The following is a 26125-nucleotide window of genomic DNA, read 5'->3' as shown; positions in this document are numbered from 1 at the left end:
GGGTAGAGAGAGAGAAAGAGAGAGAGAGAGAGCAGAGTAGTAGCAGGAAGCGTCTCACGAGGACGCATGACTTAATGCCCTGTGAATAGGATACGGAGGGAAGTACATACCATACCTAGTTGTCACGCGCTTTGGTTCTGGCAGTTTCCGAGGCGATATGGAAATTATCCAGGCATGATGTTTATGAAAGTTCACAACCCAATATCTTGGATCCTCTCGTGACTAAGGAGACCACGTGAAGCCTTGTTATTGACGGAAGTAGAAATACGGAGAGCGTTTGTTATTAATCCCGATCAAGCAAACGTCTTGTATCGCGCTTGATTTAAACGTGGTGGTTTGATTGAATGGTCGTTCCCAAGCTCCGGCGCGATCCGGCTTAGATCGGCCCCGGGTGATTGAGGTGTGCCGGCCCAGAAATCGGCGCCGTAGCGTCTGCAGGCTAAGGAACTCAACTCACCACCAACCACAAACCATGGTTCATGGCGGCTTGAGTCTATCAGCCTTCCTCCACAACAACGTGTTCGGATAAGATGTAGCGAAAATGATTCAAGGAATCTTCTATGCTAGGTTCTTTCCCAAGGAGGGTATGTATTATTTATTTATTTTTTCCTTTTGAAAGAGGCTGCAACGCGCTCGCTCTTTTAAACTTCGCAGAAGGTCATTACTCAACGACGCACCTCAAACTAACCTCCACGATGTAGGCCCGCACATCGTGGCCCAGTCGCCGCCGGGCTGCATCACCACGCCGCCCCCCGGCTCTGGGGCGACGGCCGCGATGAAGCCGCCGCTCATCGACTGGGAGGTGATGCAGGAGTACATTGTGCCGCGCAAGGCCTTTTTCAACCGGTACATGACGGTGCAGGACCCCGAGGGCAAGTACGCGGTGCTGGGGTTCCCCGTGCTGATCCCGCACCAAAAGTACCAACGCAACGAGTTCATCTTCAACTTTGGGCTGGTGCTGGACGCCGACGCGGATTTGGCGCAGTATGAGCCCGTTGTGCGGCGGTTGGCGGTCACGTTTAAGGAGATGGAGAAGCAGAATGAGTATTTGAGCCAGGAGGGCAGCGGTGGAGGGTCAGGAGCGGCTGGGATGAGGGAGAGGAGGCCGATTGAGAGTTTGTTGGAGATTGTCAAGGAGGATTTGAACAACTATGGCGAGTGCATGATTCCTGTTGGTAAGTTACACACTCTCCCCCTTTTTGCTCTCCGGTTCCGCGCATCGCCAATATCTCGAGATATCGCTGACCACAGAGGGCCCCAAAAGACGACGCAAACACCATCAACATGAAGCTCTTCCCGCACCACGCCAGCCCGCCCCAGGTCCGCGGCTGGCACGTCCCCGTCGCCAAGATGAAATTCGCCGAAATCGTCGACCAGACCTGGGACCTGACGATGCAGAAAGTCGTCGCGCACATTGACGGTGTGAACGACGTCCGCCGCATCGCCTGGCTCGCCGACGTCTCGCTCGACCTCGCCACGCTGGCCCTCCGCCACCTGCTGTACTACGACACCGTCCTGCTGCTCGACATGTTCTTCTTTGGCAGCTGCTACGCGCCCCGCCCCGGGATACACGACTTCGTCGCGGACCGGGACGGGATCGTGGACGAGTGCGCGGCGTACGTGTGCATCCACGCCCGGCAGCGCGTCAGCAACTTTATGCTCATCAAGCTCATGACGAGCTTCTGTGTGGGCAAGAGCGTGATGGAGTGGCTGCGCACGCACCAGGAGGCCGGGTTCGACGTGCTGAGGTACGTGGACGTCAGGCGGCTGGTGCAGTTTGGCGTCATCAAGGGGTGCTTGTACCGCGTGCACAAGTACGTCGTGTCCAAGCAGTACCTCGCGGGACTAGCGACGGGCCAGGCGCGGCCCAGGGCTGGTGGCGGGGGAGGAGGTGACGCGCTGCAGGTGTATACGGACGGGTGTCACTCGTTTGACCAGATTATTACGGAGAAGAATCTCACGGATGGGGAGATTATGGAGAAGCTCAAGGCTTTGCCGGTGCCGAGCGGGGATCTGACTGTGTTTTATCGTTGAGGGTGTCTTTATAAAATGTTGTCATGAGCATGGTGGTTTTACATTGTTCTAAGTTTTTGGTAGTGTACAGGTCATTGTACAGATATTTGCACATGGTATCGGATGTGATACATCAAAATATTTCGAAAGACGAGAAGGACTGCGGCAGTCTCTCGTTTACTCCCGCGACTTGCCCTCCTCGAACGCTTGCTGGCGCTCGCTCTTCTTGGGGAACTTGATATCCGGGTTATTCGCAACGGTAACCTCCTCCTCCTCGGCGGCCAGCTTCTCCTTGACCATCTGCTCCAGCTCGCGGCGCGACAGCTTGCGGCCCTCGGCCGCGGCGAGCTCCTTGAGCTGCTGCATCAGCACGCGCGTCTTGCCCTTGAAGGGCTCGCCCGGGTAGGCCTTGCCGCTGTCCTGCCACTCCTTGTCGCTGACGACCTCGATGATGCGGACGTTGTGCTTGCCCTTGCGGATGATGAGCACGCGGCCGTCAATAAGGAACTTGGGCACGTCCTGCGGGTACCAGAGCTTGACGGGCGTCCAGTCGAGGTTTCCGGGCACGAGGCCGCGCATGTCCTTGCCGGGCGCGGCGGCGACGTAGGCGCCCTGGGCGCGGGCGATGCGGTGGCCCTCGCTGACGGAGGTGGCGAGACCTGCGGCGTAGAGGATGCGGGCGATGCCTTGGTTGTAGATGAGGTTTTCGGGGAGCTGCATGTCCATCTTGGGCGCGTTGTTGAGGGTCGTCGGGTGGCCTTCCACGGCCTTGTAGGGGGCCACGGTGTTGTCCTGTCCCGCTTTCTCGGGCGAGGCGCCGGCGAATTGGGTGCCGGATCCCTTGCTGTACATGAACTGATGCTGCTGCTGCTCCCTGATGGCAACGTCGGCGCCGTGGACGAGAGAGAGCACCTCGAAGGCGAGGGTGTGCTGCGCGACGCGCGCGGGCGGGTTCTTTGCGTGGTCGACCATGAGCTTCTCAATGTTGGCGGTGGGCAGGAAGGTGAAGAGCTTGAGGAGCCGCTCAACCTCGGTGTCGGACCGCCGGGCGAAATAGCCGTAGAGGTCAAAGGCGCTCGTCATAAAGGGGTCGAGCCAAACGGCGTTGCCAGCGCTCTTGCCAAACTTTGCGCCCGCGCTGTCCGTCAGGAGGGGCACCGTGAAGCCGATTGGGTCGTCTCTCCAGGTCTCGGGCATGCGCATGTTGGGGTTCTCCTCGGACGCGCGGATCGTCTTGACGGCCTCGATGCCCGTCACGATGTTTCCGAACTGATCTGAGCCTCCGATTTGCATCTGGACGCCGAGCTTGGAGTACAGGTGCCAAAAGTCCCATCCTTGCATTAAGGGGTAGGTGAATTCTGCGAGGGACATGCCGTCGCCCTTTTCCATCTTGTTCTTGACTCTAGACAGGGGGTCAGCAACTCTGTCGAAAAGGGGTAGGTGGACTTCTCCTATATGAGAACTCACGTATCGCGGCCGAGCATGGGCCCTATCCGCATGAAGCGGCCCAGTCTCTTCATGACATCGTACAATGGCAAGCTTTGCCACCACATGTTGTTGTTCACGAGATGCCTCTTGGCCGCCCAGTCCGCCTCGTGGCCGTACTTTCGCCCCAGGGCTTCCACGTTTGCCCAAATCTTCTTCAGCTGGTAGTGGATCTTTGTGATGTTCATTGAGACCTCGCTATTCGCCATGACCTCGCGCGTCTTCAGTCGGTCCGTCGGGTCACCTATCCTGCCCGTCGCGCCTCCGACCAGCGACACGGCCGTGTACCCGTTGAGGTACATCCAGAAGAGGGGCATAAAGGGGAGAAGGTGGCCGACGTGGAGGGACGCCGCCGTGGGATCGACGCCGACGTATGCGCCTATTCGTTTGGTCCGCAAGAGTTCTTTGACCTGTGGTGTACGCCTTGAGTTCGGTCAGGTCAGCAAACATTATCTCGAGTAGCGACAGCGAAGGGGGGCGCCTCGACTCACCCTGCGACGTCCTTGACGTAACCTCGCTCCTCAAATACATCCCAGATATTCTGAATTTCACCCTGCTCAATTGCTGTGGCGCGTCTTGCCCACTCCTCCTCTCCTGTCTTGCGCTTCTCCACGACCTTTTGTGATACCCATCTCGCTTGGTTTTGTCTGAAATGGGCTACTGGGAGCGCAGCGCATCGAACGCAAATGTTCCGCCGTAATTCGGGAAGGCGGGCCACCAATGTCGACGACATAATGGGGTGTGTGTTGGCAATTAGAAGATCTGTAGTTTTGAATGCATTGAAGAAAGAGCGGCAAAGAAAAGCTCAGCACTGGATAGGAGTCTGAGGATGTGAAAACCAACCCTGCCAGCAACCAGAATGGCTGACACAGGTCACTCAGAGCTGTCGCGCAACTGATCCCACTCCAAGCTCCAAAAATTTCCCTTATCGCAATGTCGATAAGACTTGTCACGCATGTACGTTGGCCCGATGGCCGGCCCATGCCGACTTTCTTCGTCGACCGAAATCACGTGGAGCCATGGGGGTGCTATTAGCCAATCACAGCCCTTCCAATGTCAGACGCCCGTCTTCGCGATCCGGAACCTGTGCCTACCCTCGGCTAAGTGGACATCATCGATTCCGGCACTCTAAACCTAGCTCTCCTTCTCAACTTCCAAGCCTCCAAACAACGACATCCCGCCTCCCTCCACCCGCGAATACCAATTGAACCGCCCGTGAAATACCAGCGATCACCATGGCTTCGATTGTGCGCCCTGCTCTTCTCCGGCAAACAGCCACGGCGGCCCGCATGGCCCAGGCCACCCCGAGCCGTTCCGCCTTCGTCAAGAACTCGTCAAGAGTCGCCGCCTTCCACACAACCGCCAAGAGGGATCTGTTGCCCGTCGGTCCTCGTACGTCGCAGTCACCTTGCATGCTATACATTTATAATCGAATCATTGCTAACCTATTCACTGCAGAGGTCATTCAGGGTGGAGGTACGAAAACCCATGTGAAAGTCAAAACTTGGAAAAAACGCAAGACATCCTAACCCGTGATAACCTCTAGTGAACGACCCTGCCCCCGTCCCTCCCCCGAGTCCCGCCCATGGCTCCTACCATTGGAGCTTCGACCGCATTCTCGCTGCCGGCCTTGTCCCCATCACCATCGCCCCCTTCGCCGCCGGCTCCCTGAACCCGACAACCGACGCCGTCCTCTGCGCCATGATCCTCATCCACTCCCACACCGGCTTCCAGAACATCATCATCGATTACGTCCCCACCAAGCACTACCCCAAGTCGCGCAAGGCGACGATGTGGGGTCTCAATGTCGTCACCGCACTGGTTGGCCTCGGCCTGTACGAGTTCGAGACCAGCGACGTCGGTGTTACTGAGGCTGTCGCGCGTCTGTGGAAGGCTTAACTCGGGGGAGAGATGGGAGAGAGGTGTCGTTTTGTCCTATTTGACAGCAAATAAAAGGCTGGTCACCTGGGAATAATATCCGATTGAGGATGCGACAGAGGAGGCGGAGACGTCGTGCTAGGATACCAGTACCAGAGAAATGGCGCTGAAGTCGGCTTACTGTATGTGATTCAGGGGGCGCCAGGGTTTAGAATTGGGACGGCCAGTGTATAATCACCAGTCTAGGCAAAATTGGATTCTTTGTCAATGAACCTGGTGCGACATTTCTGCAAGTGAAATTCAATGTGAGTCGGCTTTAGGATGACAGCTTAAATGTTTATCCGAGATGGATGAGGTGTTCGATGTTAGGCAGATCTAATCACCGCAATGCGGTGTGTAAGGTCGGAAGCAATCAACGGAGGAGAAAATCGACTGAACAAGTAACCGCAATGGCAACTTGCTAGAGATCTTGGTCTCTTGTGCAGATTTTGCGGGTGTCAGCGAAGCCTTCGAGAGTCTAATCCCGTATTGAGGTGCAGCTTTCACATTTCTTCGCAAAAAGTCTCTGAGAAGCAAATTTAATGCTGAAATCACCAACCTCGGACCAAAAACGCGCTCGGTCAACATTGAAACATTCCAATAAGTATCATTGTTAAGAAAATGACTGTACGCTAATTCATGTTCGGGTCACATATCTCGAACTAGTACTTTCCAACCACCAGCTGCATAGTACACGGCCGTACTTACTCCTACCAGCCTACTCATCAATCATCACTTTTATCTCGCTCGCACTTCTTTCCCATGATGCACTTCTTCTACACTTAGAGGGAGAAACTGGTGATCTCAGAACCTCCCATATGGTCCATCTCAGGGGTCGGAGGTGGAAGGTTCTCAACCTTGGTGTTGATCCAGCACGACGCATACATGTTGACACGGTCAATGCAGGCTCCGTCCGTACGAGCTCCGACCCTCTTGGGCGAGAAGCCGTGGGCCTCAAAGACCTTGACGTACCAAGGGCTCAGCGCCGACGAGCGAAGCAGCACCCGCCCGCCCATCTTGAGGGCACGGTTGAGCTTGGTGATCTGCGCCGCCGCGGCCGGCGCGCCGGGGTCGAACCAGTCCATGCTGTCCATGATGACGGCGACGGTCAGCGTTCCGGGGGTGATGCGATTGATAACCTCGTCAATCTCGTCCGTGTGGATGCGCAGGCCATCAAAGGCGTTGGCGCGCGAGAGCTTGGCGTGGGCCTTTTCCGAGAGGTAGTCTGGATGGCACCGCCGCGTGAAGTCGCCCGTCATGCAGACGTGATAGTACGGGTTATTGGCGGCGATGTGCGTCTGCTCGGCCACGGGGTCCAGGGTGTCGACCATGTAGCGCCAGATGGCGTGGGAGCGGACCTTGCGGGCGGTCGGGGAGGGTCCCCTGACGGCCTCGCTCTCGGCGTGGTCGTTATCGATCATGGCCAGCTGGTTCTTGGGGACGCCGAGGGCCGCCCAAAGGAAGCTCTCCTGGCTGACGACGAGCTTGCAGACGAGCTTGGACAGCAGGGCGGGGCGGATCTTGGTGCGCCAGACCTCGCGCTGCTCGTTGAGGGTCTTTGTGGACAGGAGTTCCTTGACGGCGGTGCGGCAGCCAAAGACACGTGAGATCCAGCGGAAGACGCGAATGGCATGGCGGGAGCCGCCAGTGTCGTAGAGACCGTAGCCCTTGGTGTTGGTGAAGACGTGGACATTGTAGAGCCAGTACTGGAATGCACGGCTGGAGAGGTGGGGGGAGAGCTTGTTCAGGAGCAGAGAGCGGAAGTCAGGGTGCTTTCCCTCTCCAAACAGCTTCCAGAAATCCTCGTAGGGGAGAGAAGTGTAAGACGCAACCTTGAGCTCGAGGAGATGGTTCTGGGTAGGGTTCAAGTCGACAGCGTGGATTCTGGCAGGGCTCTGCATTGCGTAGGAGAGGATGTTGTCGCCAGCGCTGGTGATTGCCAGGACCACGTCGTCAGAGCCGAGCTTCAGAAGGTGCTCGTCCACTCTCGAGTCTTCCCATGTAAACGCGTAGATGTACTCATCGTTGAACTGAGTGTGTTTCTGAAGCTGATCATCGTAGTATATGCGCCAGTGGTGGTTCTGGTAGAAGAAAGAGGGCAGTGGGAGGCTTGCGGACAAGTTTTGGATGGCTGCCATGAAAGCCTTGGAACGGATCTCGGGGGCCGATCGATCAATGGCGCGGGTGAGAGCATCGCCCGCGTTAGCAGGCAACAGGTACGGCGATTCTGTAGCAAGGGCATCGATCTTCTCAATGATCTCATGCGGCAGACTGGTAGCTGAGAAGGGCTTCTTGTGGCATCCGACCCAGATGTAGTAGGGAATGTGACCGAGGCTGTAGTTACGGGTGTTGATGTTCAGGACACTGCCAAACTTATACTCGAGATAGTCGCGGCGGCTAGCCTCGAGACCAACACGGTCGAGGTCGAACCAGGCGCGCCAAAAGGTCCTCAAGAACCAGTTGACGTGACGCCCAACCAGTCCACCAGTGAAGTTGCGGAAGGAGAAGTCGGTCTTAGACTGCACGTAGAAGTCAACAACTCCCATGATGCCATCTGGAGATAGAAGTGATGTAAGGGACTCGACAACGGAGTAGTAGTCGGGCTGTTGAACACATTCAGTTGCAGTCATTTCAGAGAGTACGTCTTTAGGTGACTCACGATCATGGACAAGCTGTAAGACATGGTGATGAGATCCGCGCCGCCGTGCTCGGCACGCTTCTGAGAGAAGTAGCTCAGTACAGGTGAGCGAGGAGGAACGCGATTACTTGGGAGACCATTTTCATAATCTTCCAGTCGGAACTTCCTCGCGTCCTCACAAACAACCTTAACATTGTTCCAGCCAAGGCGTTCGAAGCGCTGTCGGGCGACCTCGCATAGAGACGGGGAGAAGTCCACGAGGTAGACGCTTGTGAAGAACTCAGGCACATTGACAAAGCTAGACATAGCTTCAATGTTCCATCCCGTTCCTCCACCAACCTAAGCATTGTCAGTCGAGGTTCGACAAACATAATGTGACTGCTAGGATGACTTACATCAACCCAGACTCGCTTGGCCTTGTTGCCCTTTTTGGGACCTTTGGCCTTCAGCTGTGCTGCGACGAGCGCAAGCATGTCCTCTCTGCCTTGCAGGAGGACTTTCCTGGTAGCATCATACGCGCCGGCTTGCTTCTTGTAGAAGCTTTCTAGGGCATCCTGCTGGTTGCCCTTCTTGTCGCCATTGTGCGGCTTGATGAAGCAGGCGTAAAAGAAGAGCAGGAAAGACTTGAAGAGTCCGGGCACCTCAAGGCTTTCCGCGTCATTCTTTGAAAGAAGCTTAGAAAAGAGCAGGCCGCTGAGGGCTACTGCACTTAATCCAGCAAAGGTAGTCTTGAGATCAAGGTCGAGGGGCAAAATGTTACCACCAAGAGAAGCCATGGTATTCTCTCATTGCTCGAGGCTAAGAGAAGATTGCGTTGAAGCGGTTTCGAGACTCTTGGCAAGTTGAATTTTTAAAGAAAGCGTATACGTTGAAGAAGCAAAAAGCAGCATCTAACAAATCGCAAAAGGACAGCAGCGCTATATAGACTTCTACACAAAACGGCTGCGTTGTATTTCGATGGTCACTCGACCGAACATGTTGTATGGTGTACATTGGATAGCGTTGAACAATACAGCGGAGGGTGAAGTAGTATCTACGTGAGTCGCTCTGGAAGCGTGCAACGAAACGCTGGTACCATAACCGCAGTGTTCAGGAGAAGATCGTGGTTGAGGCCTAGGACCCTGAAAGAGGGAGAACCCCACCATGAGCTTCTCAATTGAGCCAACCCCGCCAGCTCGTTGTCGAGCTCCTAGTGCGGCCGCGTGGGTGAGGTAAAACACGGCTTGTCCATGCCAGCGCCTGTGGACCAAGTCGTGTCGACCAATGGCCAGAGCACATGGGCAAACCATCTGGGCATCAGCCTCTGGTGCTCGTAGAATGGAATTCGCCAGAGCCAACACGCCTGCGCCAATCCTCTGTTAGTTTACTGGCACGGGAGGTTGCGAGACATATCAGTCCTTCTGCTTCCGCTCTCATGGGGTGTTGGGTCTTCAATGCGTGGGGACAATGACATCGCCTTTACCTTGCACTCCCATGCATTGCCTGTGACGAAGGCTTCAGTGTTCTTATCAGCGAATATATCACCTAGAAGCCAACTGCTTGAGATTTCAGCTAATTAGCAGTGATTTAGACCCTGTTCAAAGTTCGAGCAAGTTGATTTTCATGACGAATTTATGGAGTAGAGTCAAGCGAGTGACTACTCTGTGAGTACCATCTCACAATCTGGATGATTTCAGTGGGCAAGGCTTCTGCGAATGAATGCTAGTTTTCCAAATTGTCTTTAAAGTCACTTAATCGATGGACGACAGATCGTTCGTTCGAACCGAACTAGGAAACTACTTGTTGCCATGCATAAATCGGAACGTAGTGTTTCGGTATGTGCAGACCACAGATTGTCTGGGGTTGGGTGAGTACCATACGATGCCAATGAGAGAAGCGCCCCAGAGCACATGGCTCCATCGACCGCCACTCAGGAGCTCATAGACATCCTCATCCCGCGAGAATCCCTAATCTCTTGTGGAGCTTCATGCTACCTTGATGATCATCAAAGAGTATTGAGAGAGGGGTTTTAAGTTCCGCTCTTGGGCACTACCGACTCAACCAGACGTGATAGCCGGTTTTCCTGAAGCCATCTGCGAACGCGTAGCCACGCCGGCCATTGTTGACTTATTTTTGCACTCGCAAAAAGCGCTTGATGTTCCTCATATCGATGTGTGGCAACCCTGCCATAGGCTCCAGTTTCGTCTGCTCCGTCGCTCTTAACCCGCGTCTTTGTCAGCCTATGGGGAGGTCTCTGGCCGAAATATCACCGCCTGTGGCAGTACTTCCAATGTTGCTATCCGCGACCAAATAATCCAAAAGTGTGAGGAGAAGCTTTGATGGTTTTTCTTGACAAAAAGATTGAATAAGAATCAGCAATTAGCAAATTTGCGCTTGGAAGTGAGAGAGAGCTGCGAAGTTGGGGCGGCTCTTTTACTTTTCTCTATTGTCTAAATCGCTAGATAGATCTGCATCGCATAGTATACTCAATGCACTTTCGCTTCTTGGGAGCAATAAGATCTGATCTAGCAGCATTAGAACACGTACAGAAGGTCACGGACGGGTTAATTCGGCGACCAAAAGATTCAAATATAGATTTACTGGCTTGAGAGACTTCATGACATACGTGTAGCTAGATGTACCTACCGTACTTTGGTGAATGGGTTTTATTACACCTTGAAGTAGTGCCTGTTGGGGTAATCTGCTCGCAAGGCCCAGGAGCATCGTAAGCAGGGCTCGCAACATAGAACGAGAACGAATTGAGATTCAATTCTACTTCTATGGGAAGTCATTTGAGGGACGAATGAGAAGGGTCTTCCCGGCAAAATTGGACTTCTTCAGGTAGGTTCGTCCACGGGCTGCATTATTAGAGAAAGAAAGACCTGAGAGACGCCTTCTACTCGAACAGCGTACCTTCATTGACCAACTCGCCTTGAGGTAAATTGAGTAGTCCTGATTGATCAATGAGCCATATACAAGTCAACACAGTTCTCACTTTCGGTTGATCTTGCCCACCCATCGAGATCGTCAAACTTCTTAGATGGGGAACCATATCAGTGTGCAGGAGTCTTCTTTCCTGTAAACCTGGCCGTGTATGCCCTCATATTCACGCTTTTCTCAAGATTATCTCATATTCCATCGTAATCGAATCACCGCTCTAGCCAGTTTCTGTGATATTGCTGGTCGATGGCGGCATAGTATGATATCAGCACTGTTGCCTACCCGTGATCATTTGCTTTTGTGCTCCGGTGTTATGAGAGAGCATAGCATTTCACTACAAGCGCTGGGAGTAGCGGTGACTAAGGTAATATTACCAAGAGAGAATCAACCTGGCTCGCAAAGATGGCAAGGCGAGAAGTCACGTCATGGCCATAGACCAATACTTTACTGATCTAAGAAAGGGGGTACTTAGATCTTGATCCTTTGGATGGGATGCAAGATGCCGGTTTCGTGAGATGGCAGTTGATGGAGCCAAGGCACTGAAGCTTGCCTGGTCCTTGTGCTTTCCTTAGGTAAGGTACCCGGTTCACAGAGACACTTCCCATTTTGGCGTTGGCGGAGCACTTTCCACATGTACCTTCCCCCAGACTTCCGCGGGTAACCCCAGGGTGCGTGCAACAGGCGAGCTCGGGCGATTCGACCCATACTTCCGCGACCGGTGACCAATCCAGTAAGCAGGTTAGGCGTACCTTACCGATACAGGGCGGCGCGATCTCGAGTGCCATTCAGTCGACGCTTGACATCGAAGGCCCAACCTTCACTTCGACATATCAGATCCATCTCAACCCTCGACAAGGACGACGCGCAAGATCCAACCTCATCAAAAGCCACACCAAACCTGCGAGCGCTCATCACAGGCTGCCCGCGATGCCGCCTGCTGCGAGCCAAAAGGGCACCGGCAAGAAAGCCGGGCCCGGTGCTATGCGACAGCGCAGCCGCAACACGACCCCGAGCTCCGTCGTGCCCTCCGCCAGCTTGCCTCCTATCGAAGCTGTCGATACCGAATATCTCGAGCTACGTGTCGAGCAGTTCCGTAACCTCAACTACGATGACCTCGTAGACCAAGGCGCCTCCAATGCCGTCATGCCCGACTCCAAGAGTCTCGATGGCATGATTGCCCGCCTGCAGCGCCTGCAGGAAACCATCGACAGACGAAGCAATTTCTGCGATAGGGGTATGCGCATATTAGCCAGCACGCGCAAGCAATACGTCGACGTCGACGAGCCTGCTGAACCCGCCGCAAAGGCCGAGGGGGACGGCAAGAAGACGGGCAAGACCAACAAGAAGAAGAGAAAGGCGGCCGATACCCTGGCACCACCCCAGGAAGGGGGAGTCGGTAGGTCACTACCCTTCTTTGGCCCTGTGCGGTCTAGTGCTCTTTCACGCTTTTTCTTGGTTTGTTCGTGGGGCATAGGATGCTCACCGAATGCTCACCTCGTCACCGCACGACTAACCTGGATTCCTCGTATTTAAATCTGAGTACTGACCTCGCCTGCTACCACAGAGCGATCATCCCCGCTTAGGGAATCCACTAAACCACGAAAGCTTTCGCGCGACTCGGCCAGTTCTTCCCTGTCACCCGTCGCGCCTGCAACACCATCAGCAATGGAAGTCGACGAGAAGAAGAAGAAAAAAGAAGAGGCCGAAGAGGAGGAGGAGGAAGAGGAGAGTTCGGAAGACGAGGGCGCGCCGCCCAAAAAGGCCCAACCCGCTGCGCACACCTTCGGCGACGATCCCTCCACCTTCCCCGACCCGACCGTCTACGAAATTCGCCCGACACACTCAGGCATGCCAGAGGACGAATTGAAGGAGATATTCTCTGTCGCCGTCTTTCCAAAGACTGATCTGGCGGATCTCATTGCTGGTGATCCTCCTGACAAGGACTTTAGTAGTGCCAAGCCCACGAACCAGATCAGCTTTTCGACCTTCTCAACGTACATGGAACCCTACTTCCGGCCTTTCGCTGAGGAAGACCTTGGCTTCCTTCGAGAACGCGGCGATCGCGTCACACCTTTTCACATGCCTAAGAGAGGCAAGAAGCACTACATTGAGATTTGGCAAGAGGAGGATGGCGCCATGGCACTCGACAAACCTCAAGGTGCGCGCGAACAGTTGGCACCCAACCAGGCTCGTGGCGCGATTGACAACATGGACGACGAGGTTGCCGAGACCGATAAACTCTCTGTCGGCCCCTTATTGTCGCGATTGATGCAAGCGATGCGACCCGAGAACCGACCCCAGGCAGACGAAGAGAAAGCACCTAACGGCATCACCAACGGAGATACTGTCATGAATGGCGGCAACGTCAACGGAGAAAATGGAGATACGCAGCAGAGCTTCGTCGATGATAAGGCCCCGCCGACTGTGCCGCCTGCATCTTTCATGCCCGAATCGAACTCCGAGGCATGGAAGAAGGCTTCGCATCCAAAGTTGGAGTACACCCAGGTCGATGAACGAATCAAGCAGGAACTGAAGCACATTGGCTTCCTTCCCCAGGAAGGTAATTTCGAGACGGAATACGATGGCGCATTCGATGATGAGGTGGCAGCACGATTGCGCTTGCTGCAAGGCCGCCTTCGAGAGCAAATGCTCATCAACGGCGCTCGCAAGTCTCGACTCACGGAGCTCGTCAAGGAGCGCATGGCGCACCAAGAATACCAAACAATTCTGGAGGATCTCGACACGCAAGTGCAGGCTGCCTATCTTAAGCGAACCCGTACAATGGGCAAGAGCAAGAAGAATAAGCGACCTGGCGGCGCTGGAGGCGGTAGCCACGCGGTTGGTGGTGCGGCTGGTATGGCAAGACCAGGCATCGGCGACATGACGAAGACCCTGATGGAGCGCCGGAAGCGCTGGATCGATACCATTGGATCTGTATTCGACGACGAGAGCCTTGGCAAGGTGCCGCGTGGCTCAGACCCCGAATCCTCCATCTTCAAGGCTCCCGTCATGGCTGATCTGATGAAGAGAGAGAAGTCGCAGTGGGACGAAGAGGTCGAGGAGGAATAAGGTATTCAGCTCACCCGGCTGAGGAAAATGGGATGATTGTCAATATGTCACGACTAGCACTGGTACATGTTTTGGTATCCTGGGTTCTCGGTTTTGGGAGGTAAAACTTTGGAGTGGCAGTCGACCATTGGACTGGACTCGGTGGACGGCGTTAGGAACAGCATAGAGGACTGGATGTGACGAGGCCTCGCCCTGGAGTTGATGAGGCTAGCCTGTAGCCAGATCAATACTTGGTTGTGTGAATGAAAAGACTGAGATACCAATATTTTCCCTGGTCTTACACGGCCATAATCTCCATCAACTGAATCATAGGAAACGGGTATCTCCGGGTACCTCGGTGCCTTTCTTGAAATCCAACAAGTTAGCAGACAACTTTACCCTATAGCGAGCCGTGTCGAGCCGACCGCGTCCTCGCTTTCTCCGAAACGTCAGAGGCAGACTAGATGGACTTGATTCTCATCAACCAAGAGGTGATATCTGATCTCCAGCAAATTGCGCTTGATGGTTCGAGCGTAGGCATCCGGCGCTTTTCGAGCTTCCTCACATCTATACCGCTACTGCTAAAAGTCACACAATGAATGTTCTTGCAAGGTCTCTCGATATAGACTACCTGAGCTACGGTGCCCTCCTCACCGGTCTCGAGAGCGCCTCTGTCCACGACGCCGTTGCAGAGCGAGGCTATGATATGCAAACCAACTTCCTCGGCATCCCGCCCCACCTCAGATTCTTCTCGCAATGGGCACCTTCTCACACGCGCCGCGTCGAGAGCTCCATGTTCGTAAGATGGGCGCAATTCTTTGTGTGGGCTCTGTCCTATGCGTTGGTCTGTAGGCTGCTGGGGAGGAGGAACGAGCTTGCTGAGGCGGCAATTTTTGCGAGTTTCATCTTTCTTCAAGCTGCGAAAATTTGGGTACATATGGTATGTCTAGCTAAGGTAGTGTGGGAGTTTACGAGGATCTAAACAGTTGCCGACTTGCCATAGTACCGTATATTGGAAACCGTCCCTACAGATGAGTGGTGACGTGCGTCTGCGTACTGAGTCGTTGCATTCAGTTCCAGTTTTTTCTTCACCAGACAATGTAGGATTCATGAGGAACCTCAATTTTGAGAGGTCAGTTTCTGATCATGACTGGAGTCACGAGACCGACTTCTCGTGATGAGGCATACAGACTACAGACATCCCCACGATGTTGTACCGGCATTTGCAGCGGCTCGGTGGAACGGCAGGGGAGTTTACATACAATTCTGCAGGTGGTTCATATGGAAGTCTTCTTGGTTAGCTTATCGCCTAAAATTGGACGTAATGCCTATTAGACAAACGAGAGCCTTGTATTGGTCCGCGGGCGGTTTGGCAGTCACTTCCTCAGGGACCTTCCTTGTGCGGGGTAGTGGAGGGCCAATCAAGCCTCCATTTGGGGGGGACGTATCCCAAGCGGCCGGGCCTTATCATCATCCCACCTTTTTCGCAGGTGGCCGCCGGTCCAGGCCCGTGGGCTGCGCAAACGGCCGCTTCCTCACTATCGAAGACGGCCACCTACCTGTAATGTCTAACTACCCTTTTGGCGCCAGCGAGTCCTTCTAAACCCGTAATCTGTGATTTTTCTTTCACCAACATCTACAACTGTTCATGAAGACGAGTTGATCTGGCCGAGAGTCACCAACAATCTTGTCAGGATGCATCTCGTTCCTAAGGAGGTATGTACTTTTTGCCCATTGTGCCCAAAGTTTCCCTCTTACACATCCCTGTCGCCTTGGCAGAATTTGGTAGAGACGGTAGTGTTAACGCGGCACGTCGTGATTGTAGCTCGATAAGCTCGTCATCTCTCAATTAGGCTCCCTGGCTCAACGGCGGCTTGCCCGGGGCGTCAAGTTGAACCACTCTGAAGCAACGGTACGAATACCTTCTTTTGCGGTGCTATCACCGCACTGAGAGTTTGTATGCACTAACACGACTCAACCGCAGGCACTCATCGCCAGCAACTTGCAAGAGCTCATCCGCGATGGTAACCACACCGTGGCCGATCTCATGAGCTTGGGTGCCACCATGCTGGGGAGGAGGCATGTGCTCCCCACAGTCTGCAGTACCCTTCATGAGATTCAGGTCGAGGGCACCTTTCCCTCAGGGACCTATCTTGTGACTGTTCACAACCCCATCGCAACGGACGATGGTGACCTGGCGCGCGCCTTATACGGCAGCTTTCTCCCCGTGCCCAGCAACGACCTCTTCTCGATGCCCGAAGTCGCGGCGTACGAGCCCAAGAAGGCACCCGGCGCCGTTGTCACCGCGGTGCGCAAGGTCGCGCTCAATGAGAAGCGCAACCGCATCAGGCTCAGTGTGAAGAGCAAGGGGGACCGCCCTATCCAGGTCGGCTCGCACTACCACTTCATCGAGACAAATCCGCAGCTCGAGTTTGACCGTGAGAAGTCGTACGGCTACCGGTTGGACATCCCCGCCGGAACCTCAGTGCGTTTTGAACCCGGTGACGTGAAGACGGTGACGCTCGTCGAGATTGGAGGCCACAAGGTCATCCGCGGTGGCAACAAGCTCGCCTCAGGCGGCGTCGAGCTCTGGCGCGCAAAGGAGATTGTGGAGAAGCTTCAGCTGGCCGGTTTCGCCCATGCGCCGGAGCCCGAGGCTGTCATGAACTTTGCCGAGGTCTACCAGATGGAGAGGGCGGCGTACGCGACAATGTTCGGTCCCACCGTGGACGACCTGGTCCGGCTCGGCACCACCGATCTCTGGATCAAGGTGGAGAAGGACTTCACCGTATACGGCGACGAGTGTAAGTTTGGCGGCGGCAAGACGTTGAGAGAAGGCATGGGTCAGGCAACGGGCCGGCCGGATTCGGAGTCTCTGGATATGGTCGTCACCAACGCGCTCATTGTTGACTGGACGGGCATCTACAAGGCTGACATTGGTGTGAAAGACGGTATGATTGTGGGTATCGGGAAGGCGGGTAATCCGGATGTCATGGACGGCGTGACCCCGAACATGATTGTCGGTAGCTGTACAGATGTCGTCGCTGGCGAGGGCAAGATTATCACCGCCGGCGGCATTGACACTCACATCCACTTCATCTGCCCACAACAGGCAAACGAGGCCGTCGCGTCAGGAATCACCACCATGCTCGGAGGTGGTACGGGACCAAGGTGAGAGAGCGTTCCCCTGAAGAGCAAGTCAGCTTGTTCCGTCGACTGACCAACCTCCTATAGTGCCGGCACGAGCGCCACAACCTGTACGCCCGGCAAAAACTACATGCGCGAGATGCTTCAGGCCTGCGACACGTTGCCCCTGAACATTGGCATCACGGGCAAGGGCAACGACTCGGCGCCCGAGGCCCTGCGCGACCAGGTCATCGCCGGCGCCTGCGGCCTCAAGCTCCACGAGGACTGGGGCACCACGCCCGCGGCCATCGATACGTGCCTCAGTGTCTGCGACGAGCTTGACGTGCAGTGTCTCATCCACACCGACACGCTCAACGAGTCGGGCTTCGTCGAGTCCACCATCAACGCCTTTGCCGGGCGCACCATCCACACCTACCACACGGAGGGCGCCGGTGGTGGTCACGCCCCCGACATTATCTCCGTCGTCGAGCACCCCAACGTCCTGCCGTCGTCGACGAACCCGACCCGGCCCTACACCCGCAACACCCTGGACGAGCACCTCGACATGCTTATGGTCTGCCACCACCTTTCCAAGAACATCCCCGAGGACGTCGCCTTTGCCGAGTCGCGCATCCGCGCCGAGACCATCGCGGCCGAGGACGTGCTCCACGACCTCGGCGCAATTAGCATGATGTCGTCCGACTCGCAGGCCATGGGCCGCTGCGGCGAGGTCGTCCTCCGCACCTGGAACACGGCGCACAAGAACAAGGTCCAACGCGGGTTCCTGCCCGAAGACGAGGGTACGGGCGCCGACAACTTCCGCGTCAAGCGCTACGTGAGCAAGTACACCATCAACCCGGCTGTCGCGCAGGGCTTCGGTCATCTGGTGGGTAGTATCGAGGTCGGCAAGCTTGCGGACCTGGTTGTCTGGGACCCGGCGTGGTTCGGCACGAAGCCCAACCTGGTCATCAAGAGCGGTCTCATCGCGTCCGCGCAGATGGTAAGTTTCCCTCCCCCTCTGATCTCTCATGTATTTCATCGAAAAAAAAAAGAAGAGAGAAAAAAAAGGATCAACTAACCAATCCCTCACAGGGCGACCCCAACGCCTCCATCCCGACAGTCCAACCCATCATCGCGCGCCCCATGTTCGCGCCCCTCGTGCCGGCCTCGTCGGTGCTCTTCGTCTCGGCCGCCTCCATCGCCTCGGGCGCCATCGCGTCGTACGGCCTCCGGAAGCGCGTCGAGGCCGTCAAGGGGTGCCGCACGGTCGGCAAGAAGGACATGCGATTCAACGACAGCATGCCAAGGATGAGGGTCGACCCGGAGAGCTACACCGTCGAGGCGGACGGCGAGGTGTGTACCGCCGAGCCGTCTGATACGCTTCCCTTGACGCAGGCGTTCTACGTCTACTGAGCGTGATGATGATGACGACGACGGCGGACTTTTCTGGTGTTGATGGGATGGACACCAACAGAGTATTTGAGAGGTTTGGCGTTGATGAGAAGATGAAAGTACGATGAGAGGGCACGTCGTAGTGAGGGGGAAGGGAAGAAACATTTCAAAGCATAGCGGCATACGGGCGGGTAGTTGGGACGGGATATCGGGCGGTGCTTATTATTAATGACATATGAGAGAAGCCACCTTACCTTGGCTAGGTTATGAAAGGTTTCCAAAAAAGCAAAAGCAACAGCATTTTCTATTTCATGACTAAAAAACCAGAACATCAGAAGCATGCAGTACAGTGTCAGAGTGTTATGAGGGGGGGGGGGGGGGCGCTTAAGAAAAAGTCTTGGCTGTCGTTCTGATAGAGTAATGCCAACACCCTCTCTCGTTTCCCCCAAAAGCCTCCAGGGTCGACGGACAGATTCGACGATCCGCGCGTCGCATGTACGCGTCCATGCATGGACTATGTGTGCAAGGGACGTACGTAGAATCGTGCTTGGGCGTCTGATTGTTTTCAGACTTGTCGAGCAGCGAACTTCGATAGGTGAGATGTATCAACTTCTTTTGGTAACTCGAACGGAAACGTATCTACTACTTTATACTGCAACAAAAACGTAATTTACGTACAAAGATATTGTCAACAGGGTGAGCGTTTCTGCGTACTTGGGCGTCTAGAGTTTGATTGAACATTGAATACATCAATGTGACAGTTGGACGTGTTGAATTCTTGACTTTGCCGTACAATAGACCTGGGCAGAAGTGTCTCTGCTTCAGACTCCTTCCGCATACACTGGTCCATGAGGCTATCTTCTCAGGGCAAGAAGATACACACTAGACCTCGTCACGATACATGTCACATTCTTCATCGGAGGCAAGCACTGTCAATATGAAGATCAATATTGTTTGATTCTCTCATGTCCGTCATTATACATACAGGACTAACTGGAAAACAAGCAGAGCCAGCCCAAACCGAAAGCCCATTGGATCCATAAACCGCCCACACTCAAGTCGGGAGTTTTGTATTCCTTTCTTTCTCTCACGCGTATTGTGTCCGTTGGAAAAACCGTCCCGAAACCACACGCCTTGTGAAATCATACACACCGCGTTCGCGCGCAGCAGGCACACGCAACGACAGAGGACCGAAGTAGATGTGGTCCTTCCTTTTTTCCCCCTCCAGTTCAGAACCTCACACCCCCGTGTATATCTGCGCCAACATAGGGACAGTGAAGGGGGTAAGGATCAGCGACAAGCCGCCGCGCAACGAGGTATCATCTTTGCAAAAAACCCAGAAACCTAGAAACAAGAAGAAATGAGTAGAAGGAGGGGGGTCGAATGAAGCAGAATGCTTAGTTCTTGCCCTTCTTCGCTCTGCTCTTCTTGGCAGGCTCCGCTGACTCAGTGGCGTCAGCGGCCTTGGTGGATGTGCGGCGGCGCTTCTTGTCAGGGCTTGCGGGAGTGGCAGCAGCCTTGGCCTCGGGCTCGGCAGCGGGAGTGGCAGTCTTGCGCTTGCGGGTAGAAGCGGGCTTCTTGGGGGTCTTGACGGGGGCAGGGACTTCCTCCTCCTCTTCCTCTTCACCAGGAGCATCGACGGTGTTGGCCTGGTTGAGCTGCTCGGCGATGGCATCCTCAACATCGGGGACAACATCAACAGGGTTGATCTGGATGTTGTGCTCCTCGGCGTACTTGAGAGCGCTATCATCGTCCATGTTTCTGGCCTCAAGGTTGCCACCCTGCTTGTAGGAGTGGACGCGAGCCTGGTAGAGGCGGAGGTTGTACTGGTACGCGTTGTTCCAGCCGGCCTTCTCCTGAAGGTTCATGGCCTTCCAGCGGCGCTGGCCCTCCTCCTGAACAGCACCCTTGGGAGCGGCATCACCAAGGTCATTCGCAATTATGGGACGGGCGGTCTGCATGTACAGGAAGTAGGGGGTCAGGGGGCGCTTGGGAGCATTGGGGTCGTGGGTGCGCTTCTTGCGCTCCTTCTTCTCCTCAACAGGGGCAGGGTGGTAGGCAACACCAGGCTGGAGACCAAGGGCCAGGGGAGCGATGCTCTGGGCAGCATGCTCCAAGGTGTTCAGAGGGTGGTCAATGCCCGGGATAGCCTCGTGTGCAGACTCGCCAAGAAGCAGGCTGGTCTGGCGGTAGTAGTCCTCGGAGAAGTTCTTGATCAACTCCAAGATGGTGATGAGGCGCTGGTGAACCTGGCAGTGGTGTTAGCATTCTGTCTGATCAGATACGCTTGAGCAAAGAGTGGTAAGATGCGTAAAGTGTGTAGCAGGAAAGGTGTAGTGGGATATGGGCAGCCAAGCTTAGCTGAGCTGAGCTTGAAGAGCTTCTGTGGGTCACAGCTCCCGCGGCAGACGCGGGGTCACATTGGTCCATGTAAACAAAAACGAGCGTTCTGACGCAGCGTGTTTTCCCCCCTGCCATTTTCTCGGAGCACATTTGGCTTATCAAATGCAAAATGTGCCCGTTTCGTCTTTCGCGGTGCCAGCTTTGAATCTGAATAGATAGCAAGCACACAAGCACGCGCGGCTGACAGTTCACGCCGAGAAATGCGTCGAAGAAATAGCAAGACAATCAGATGCTTGTAATTCTCATGGCAGTAGAAGCCAGTGAAGAAACTGGCGCGATATCGACTCCAGGATAGCCAGCTGGGCCGTGGTGGAACGGAGAGTGAAGCTTGGGAAACATGACGGCGGAGAATTGAGGTTTTGAGGGAATGGTGGAAAGGGTGTATCTTACCGAGTCGCGGACGCGAATGAAACCCTCGACATCAATGTGTCTTTGGGGGATCTGGAGGGGCTGCACGGGCTGAGCAGGCGCGACGGGAACGGCAGCAACGGGTGCGCTGGGGGTGGCGGCGAGGGCCTTCTTTGAGGGGCGAGGCATTGTGATGGTTGTGTTTTTTTGGTGGTTGTGGTGAGGTAGAGAGGATTTAGGGCCGATGGGCGCTGTAAATCAAGTGGTGCTTTGACGCGACGATGGCGAGAAGCAAAAAAAGGGTGTGCTGGTGTTTGGTGGAGTTGTTGTTTTTTTCTGGCACTCACAAAGTGGCGCAAGGTTGGGAGGAAAGGGCGGTTGAGATTTGGGGGGTTTGGTGCCTGGGAAAGTGAAGAAATGGGGGAAAAAGAGGGAAGGGGATGGGAGGTTTGGGGGAGGGCCTGAGCCGAATATGTAGTGCAGACGGGGTGGGAGGGGTTTGGGAGTGATTTGGCACCTTTCCGGGGGGGCCAAGTGGGAAGGGGAAGAGGGGAATAGAGAAAAAAAAATTCAGGCACTTCGCTCTTGCCCGGCCCAAAAAAAAGCGAACTGGACGAGTTTTGGGGGGCCTGCTCTGTCCCCCCTCTCTTTCACCTAAAATATTCCCATTCTCTTGCCCTGTCCTTTTTCTCCCCCAAGGCTCCAGCAGCAGCAACAGCAGCAGCAGCAGGCGATCCAGCCCACAGCTTGTACGTTTGTTCCCCCTCTTTCCCGGTCTTCCACCTTGCTGGCGAATCCGCGGTGATGTCGCTCCAGTTGTCGCCCGTGCCGCCAGACGGTTAAACCGTTAAACCACGACTGCCCTCTCCCGTCCCTTTCGGGCGGGAAGTACAAAGTCTCCACGTCTACCGTCTCTCACTGCATACTTTACCTTAGGTAGGTTGTCTACACTGGTGCCACCTAATGCAAACCTTGGTTCCCATATTCCCACACTCCCTCTGCGCCAATATTAAATACCCTCTGAGCCTCTGAGCCTTGAGGCAAGGTACCTACCTACCTTAGCAGCTCATGTACCTTTGGCACCTTCCCTCAATCACATCATGCGACGCGTGAAAAAAAAAAAAAAAAAAGTTGCCCGACACCCCTGCAACACTCAAGGGGATGCATCCACCGCAGCGCTGCTAATCAGTAATGGAAAACGAAAAGGCTCCTCTCCAGCCTGGCCCGATCAGTCTCGCCCACCTCAGCGCGCCTGGCCAAGCCAGCTGGCTGCTGGAGAGGTTATGCCATTCTCAGCATCATCTTTTTGTGCACAAATGTGGTAAGCACATTGCCTCTACCAGACCTTGTAAACTCCCAGGGCAGCCCAGGGCTTCCAGCGTTTTCCACTGTCAATGACGGCCGATGGGACACTTTAATCCACTCTACCAGAGCCATGAAGCAAAATAAACGAACACTTTCACGCAAAGAGATGATACAGCGCCAGCCCACTCAGCACCGGCCGCCAAAACACGAAAGAGGCATCAGAAGAGAGTGACAATTTGAACACCAGAGAGGCCACATGTCATCCATACCATCCTTACCTTAGGATAAGTAAGGTAGGTAGGTACCTTACGGTCTACAAGCTTTTTCTCTGCGTCCCGCCATTCCTCTCCTCGTTCCCTTACCTACGGTAGGTTAGTTACCTTACCTCACCGAAAAAGGTACCTACAAAAGGTACCGCTGGCCATCAGCTCCCCCCCCTCGGCATCGGCGCTCGTGTTGATTGCCGCCCAGCACAACTGGACTCGACCTGAGTATATATCGAGCCTCGTGGATTGTCTCTTTGCTGTACTTTGCTATTGTCAGTCAATTAACTGGTCGTCGAGTAATCCTCTTTCTTGGGAGCAAGGCTATGCTTTTCTTGCTACTATATTGATCCCCGACCTGTTCTGAGCATCTGCATGGCTTATTCGTGGTCGTTGCGGACACTGTAGTGCCCCAATCGCGCTATCTGGTGCGCTGCTTGTCGCTGTGATGCTCTGGCGGTACTCTCACTGTACTTTTAGCGACGTGGTATTGGATGGTGACGGCATGCCTTGGAGTTTTGCACCCTTTTCTTCCTCCCTCGATCGCTGATTTTCGGCGGCGGGCGCCCACATTTTTCTTGTGTGTGAACCTGCGGCGTGCACCGTCCATGACACACACACACACACACCTCGCCTCCCCATCATTTAGCGGTAATGCCCTGTCGCCCAATGAGGGCCCTGCAATCGGGGGCGCCCACTCGCCTCTCTGCCCAGTGCCAGCGAGCGAGCGTCGGGTCCCGCCCGTTTTCCCAAGCTACCCGTGGGCCTCGTGAGGAAAAGAGCACAACGCCCACAGCGTGCCTGCATTCTGTGCACAAGGGGGGGAAAACAATGACCGGGGGGATGGGATTCCTCAGGTAGGTAGGTACCTTACTCCGTACCGTACCTTAGAACCCGTCGGTGATTGCACTGCCCCCATCCCCGACCGACAATCTCTGACTCCCCTCATCCACCTCCCGTTACTCACTGATTGTGATCCCTCACTCCTCTCCCTCTGTCAGTCGGACTGTCCTCCGTCGCCGGCTTGACAGGTTCACAGTGCTGTGCCCTCCAGGCTGTAAAAGCAGCAAGGCTTCTGGGGACTCGGGTGCCTATCCCCGCCTATGTCTGCCTGAAACTGACTGGGCACGTACAGATCACCTCAAGTCCTGGACTCCCAGGTGCAGCAGCAGCGGCGGCACCCCATCCATCACCGTACTCTTCCGCACCCCCCGCCGTTCTCAACTCGCTCTGGTCCCCGGGAACTTCTCGTTCTTCTCCTCGTCTGTCTGCCTCCCCCGACAGCGGCCATCTTCTCAGGCCTTTCCCCACTGCTTCGCCTGAAGATCCCTCATTGTCGCCAACTTCAGAGCTTCTGCCCCCGTTATCGCAGCTGGCTCTGTCCGACTCCGTTTCTGCTGGCCTGGGCCGCCAGTATGGACTCTGGACTCTAGGCTGCCCACCCATCTCATTCTCCCGTCTGCTCAGAACCTGACTTCAGAGTCGACACCGAGGACGCTGAAAGCCTGCTCCAGCCGAGGCCCCCCTCGTGTTTCCCTTCCCAAATCACGGGTACCTTCGGCCAAATACCAGGAACCCAGTCATCATCAGTGAGGTGGTCCTGCCCGGCACTGACGTGCTGAGTTCTCGCCCACCACTGCCGCGCTTCTCACACTTGGTTATCGTGTCGGTCGTTCAGCAGCCATTAGGCCTCAGAAAGAATGAGACCGTGGACGTAGTCTCGTCGGCGGTGTTCGCTGGACCCCCAAGAAGTCCAGCACGGAGGGTTCCCCGCTCACTCGCACTCAGCACCGAGCATCTCGGTTTACGTGTTTCCGGCTCCAGCGATGACAGCGAGCGCTCTCTAACCGGCCGCCCAGCAATCCATTCTGGTTCTCGGGCAGTCTCAGTTCTCATGAGGCTATTTTCCCAGCACTATTGGAGTGGCCGCCTTTTCCCCGCCGTCGCTTCAGCTGGTACACCCGCGACTTGTTTTCATGTCCGAACAGTCCAAGGTCACCTTACCCAGTGTGCTCTCTCGTCCACAAGAGACTGGACCTATCCCTCGGTGCTTCCCTGTAATACTCCGTCAACGCCGTTTGTACCTAAGGTAGTTCCAGAAACCTGCTTGGTGGGCAACGGCTCTAGCTCTTCACCAGCCTGGGGCACCATCATCACCGGTGGTGTTGTAAATGACCCTGAACCAACTGTCTCCTGGCCTGAGAGGTCTTCATGCGCTGGCAACTACTGGAAAGCAGAAAAGCCCTGCTTGAAGCCAGATGCTCTCGTCAAGACTCACTGGGCACCTAGAGAGTTTTCACAAGCAATGTGGCCTTGGCTATTAAGAAGCATCTCCCACAGAAGTCATTCAAAGGCTCACCGTCATCCAGCAAGCATTTACATTGACGCACTAGAAGCAAACACTTGTACGGACGCCTGGGACTTCGGGCATGATGCTGTTCTATTCTTTGACAACTGCCCGTGTTCTACGGAGCTCAGGCGGCCACCATTTCTCTGAGGCCCTTAGAATGAGGTGTCGGACATCCATCTAGACTCCCATCCTCTGGTCTTTCTCGGGAGGTGTAGCTCCGACTGGACGACCACACGGTACTCGTCCACCACTGGTGTCCAGCTTGCGATGGTTTACCCTAGAGGCACGAGAAGCTCTCGCACGATACCTTATCGATTTGCAGAGCTCACCCGTTCCTATGTTGAAGACAGCGTGACGGGCTTGTCTTGACAAGCATATCAGCATACGAAGAGTACACAATACCCAAATGTGTTGATGAAAGACATGCCCATCTGCACCACGTACATCAAGTCAAGTCAATAGGGCCTCCTACACACTCGTGGCCACAGAATCGCCTTCGGCATGGTGTTGTTGCAGAGCACCCATTGTAAACGGCACACCGAGCCCAGACCGAAGACTCCGACGGGCCTCATAACGAGCACACATGTGCCGTTCATGAGGCTCGAGAGTGAATAAGTATCAAGGCACGGGACGTGGAACTCTATTCACTAGATCAAGTATGGAATTGATCCAACTCAATCTTTGTGTCAGGGAAAGACACTAGAGTCTTGATCTCACGTAAATTCACAGGAGATGCTGATCCATGAGAATGAGCAACGGAATTCTGACACTGCAGCTCGTGATTGTTTGGCATATAAAGCTTCGGTTTCCAGGTGGGATGAGCAATGTACACAATCATTTCACGGCGCACGAGAGACAATGTGAATCTACGTTTTACTAGATGGCAGGTCTGACCAGTGATCAGAAGCAGGCAATGCG

At 54.9% G+C, this 26125-nt stretch overlaps 9 protein-coding genes across 9 annotated transcripts; 6 read left to right on the top strand and 3 right to left on the bottom strand.

Moving 5' to 3' along the window:
- Positions 1–541: 541 nt before the first annotated feature.
- Positions 542–2034, top strand: CTAM01_01421 (nitrogen permease regulator 2; the record flags this gene model as incomplete). Its single annotated transcript, XM_060517463.1, has 3 exons — positions 542–584; positions 702–1175; positions 1265–2034. The coding sequence occupies 3 exons, from the start codon at positions 542–544 to the stop codon at positions 2032–2034; spliced, it is 1287 nt and encodes a 428-aa protein (XP_060387924.1).
- Positions 2035–2190: 156 nt separating this feature from the next.
- CTAM01_01420 (tRNA synthetase class I) lies at positions 2191–4231 on the bottom strand (the record flags this gene model as incomplete). The annotated part of the gene is made up of 3 exons (XM_060517462.1): positions 2191–3415; positions 3481–3921; positions 3990–4231. 3 exons carry the CDS (start codon positions 4229–4231, stop codon positions 2191–2193), a joined length of 1908 nt encoding a protein of 635 aa, XP_060387923.1.
- A 502-nt stretch (positions 4232–4733) lies between these two features.
- Positions 4734–5397, top strand: CTAM01_01419 (CybS protein; the record flags this gene model as incomplete). The annotated part of the gene is made up of 3 exons (XM_060517461.1): positions 4734–4890; positions 4957–4974; positions 5045–5397. The coding sequence occupies 3 exons, from the start codon at positions 4734–4736 to the stop codon at positions 5395–5397; spliced, it is 528 nt and encodes a 175-aa protein (XP_060387922.1).
- An 800-nt stretch (positions 5398–6197) lies between these two features.
- CTAM01_01418 (uncharacterized protein) lies at positions 6198–8829 on the bottom strand (the record flags this gene model as incomplete). Its single annotated transcript, XM_060517460.1, has 3 exons — positions 6198–8018; positions 8075–8392; positions 8449–8829. The coding sequence occupies 3 exons, from the start codon at positions 8827–8829 to the stop codon at positions 6198–6200; spliced, it is 2520 nt and encodes an 839-aa protein (XP_060387921.1).
- A 2812-nt stretch (positions 8830–11641) lies between these two features.
- On the top strand, positions 11642–14041 carry CTAM01_01417 (histone acetyltransferase subunit 3; the record flags this gene model as incomplete). The annotated part of the gene is made up of 2 exons (XM_060517459.1): positions 11642–12368; positions 12537–14041. Coding segments are annotated over 2 exons (2232 nt in total), but the record flags the coding sequence as incomplete, so codon positions are not given.
- Positions 14042–14615: 574 nt separating this feature from the next.
- CTAM01_01416 (uncharacterized protein) lies at positions 14616–15062 on the top strand (the record flags this gene model as incomplete). The annotated part of the gene is made up of 2 exons (XM_060517458.1): positions 14616–14960; positions 15024–15062. 2 exons carry the CDS (start codon positions 14616–14618, stop codon positions 15060–15062), a joined length of 384 nt encoding a protein of 127 aa, XP_060387919.1.
- A 653-nt stretch (positions 15063–15715) lies between these two features.
- Positions 15716–18559, top strand: CTAM01_01415 (urease; the record flags this gene model as incomplete). The annotated part of the gene is made up of 5 exons (XM_060517457.1): positions 15716–15736; positions 15846–15932; positions 16005–17191; positions 17255–18146; positions 18239–18559. The coding sequence occupies 5 exons, from the start codon at positions 15716–15718 to the stop codon at positions 18557–18559; spliced, it is 2508 nt and encodes an 835-aa protein (XP_060387918.1).
- Positions 18560–19935: 1376 nt separating this feature from the next.
- Positions 19936–21478, bottom strand: CTAM01_01414 (HMG box protein; the record flags this gene model as incomplete). Its single annotated transcript, XM_060517456.1, has 2 exons — positions 19936–20787; positions 21332–21478. 2 exons carry the CDS (start codon positions 21476–21478, stop codon positions 19936–19938), a joined length of 999 nt encoding a protein of 332 aa, XP_060387917.1.
- A 2033-nt stretch (positions 21479–23511) lies between these two features.
- On the top strand, positions 23512–25354 carry CTAM01_01413 (uncharacterized protein; the record flags this gene model as incomplete). The annotated part of the gene is made up of 3 exons (XM_060517455.1): positions 23512–23714; positions 24004–24270; positions 24430–25354. The coding sequence occupies 3 exons, from the start codon at positions 23512–23514 to the stop codon at positions 25352–25354; spliced, it is 1395 nt and encodes a 464-aa protein (XP_060387916.1).
- Between the last annotated feature and the right edge of the window lie 771 nt (positions 25355–26125).

This window comes from Colletotrichum tamarilloi (genome assembly GCF_030869305.1).
Source record: "Colletotrichum tamarilloi strain Tom-12 chromosome Unknown Scaffold_3.1, whole genome shotgun sequence".
Taxonomy (NCBI): domain Eukaryota; kingdom Fungi; phylum Ascomycota; class Sordariomycetes; order Glomerellales; family Glomerellaceae; genus Colletotrichum; species Colletotrichum tamarilloi.
This window is presented reverse-complemented; position numbering and strand designations above follow the sequence as displayed.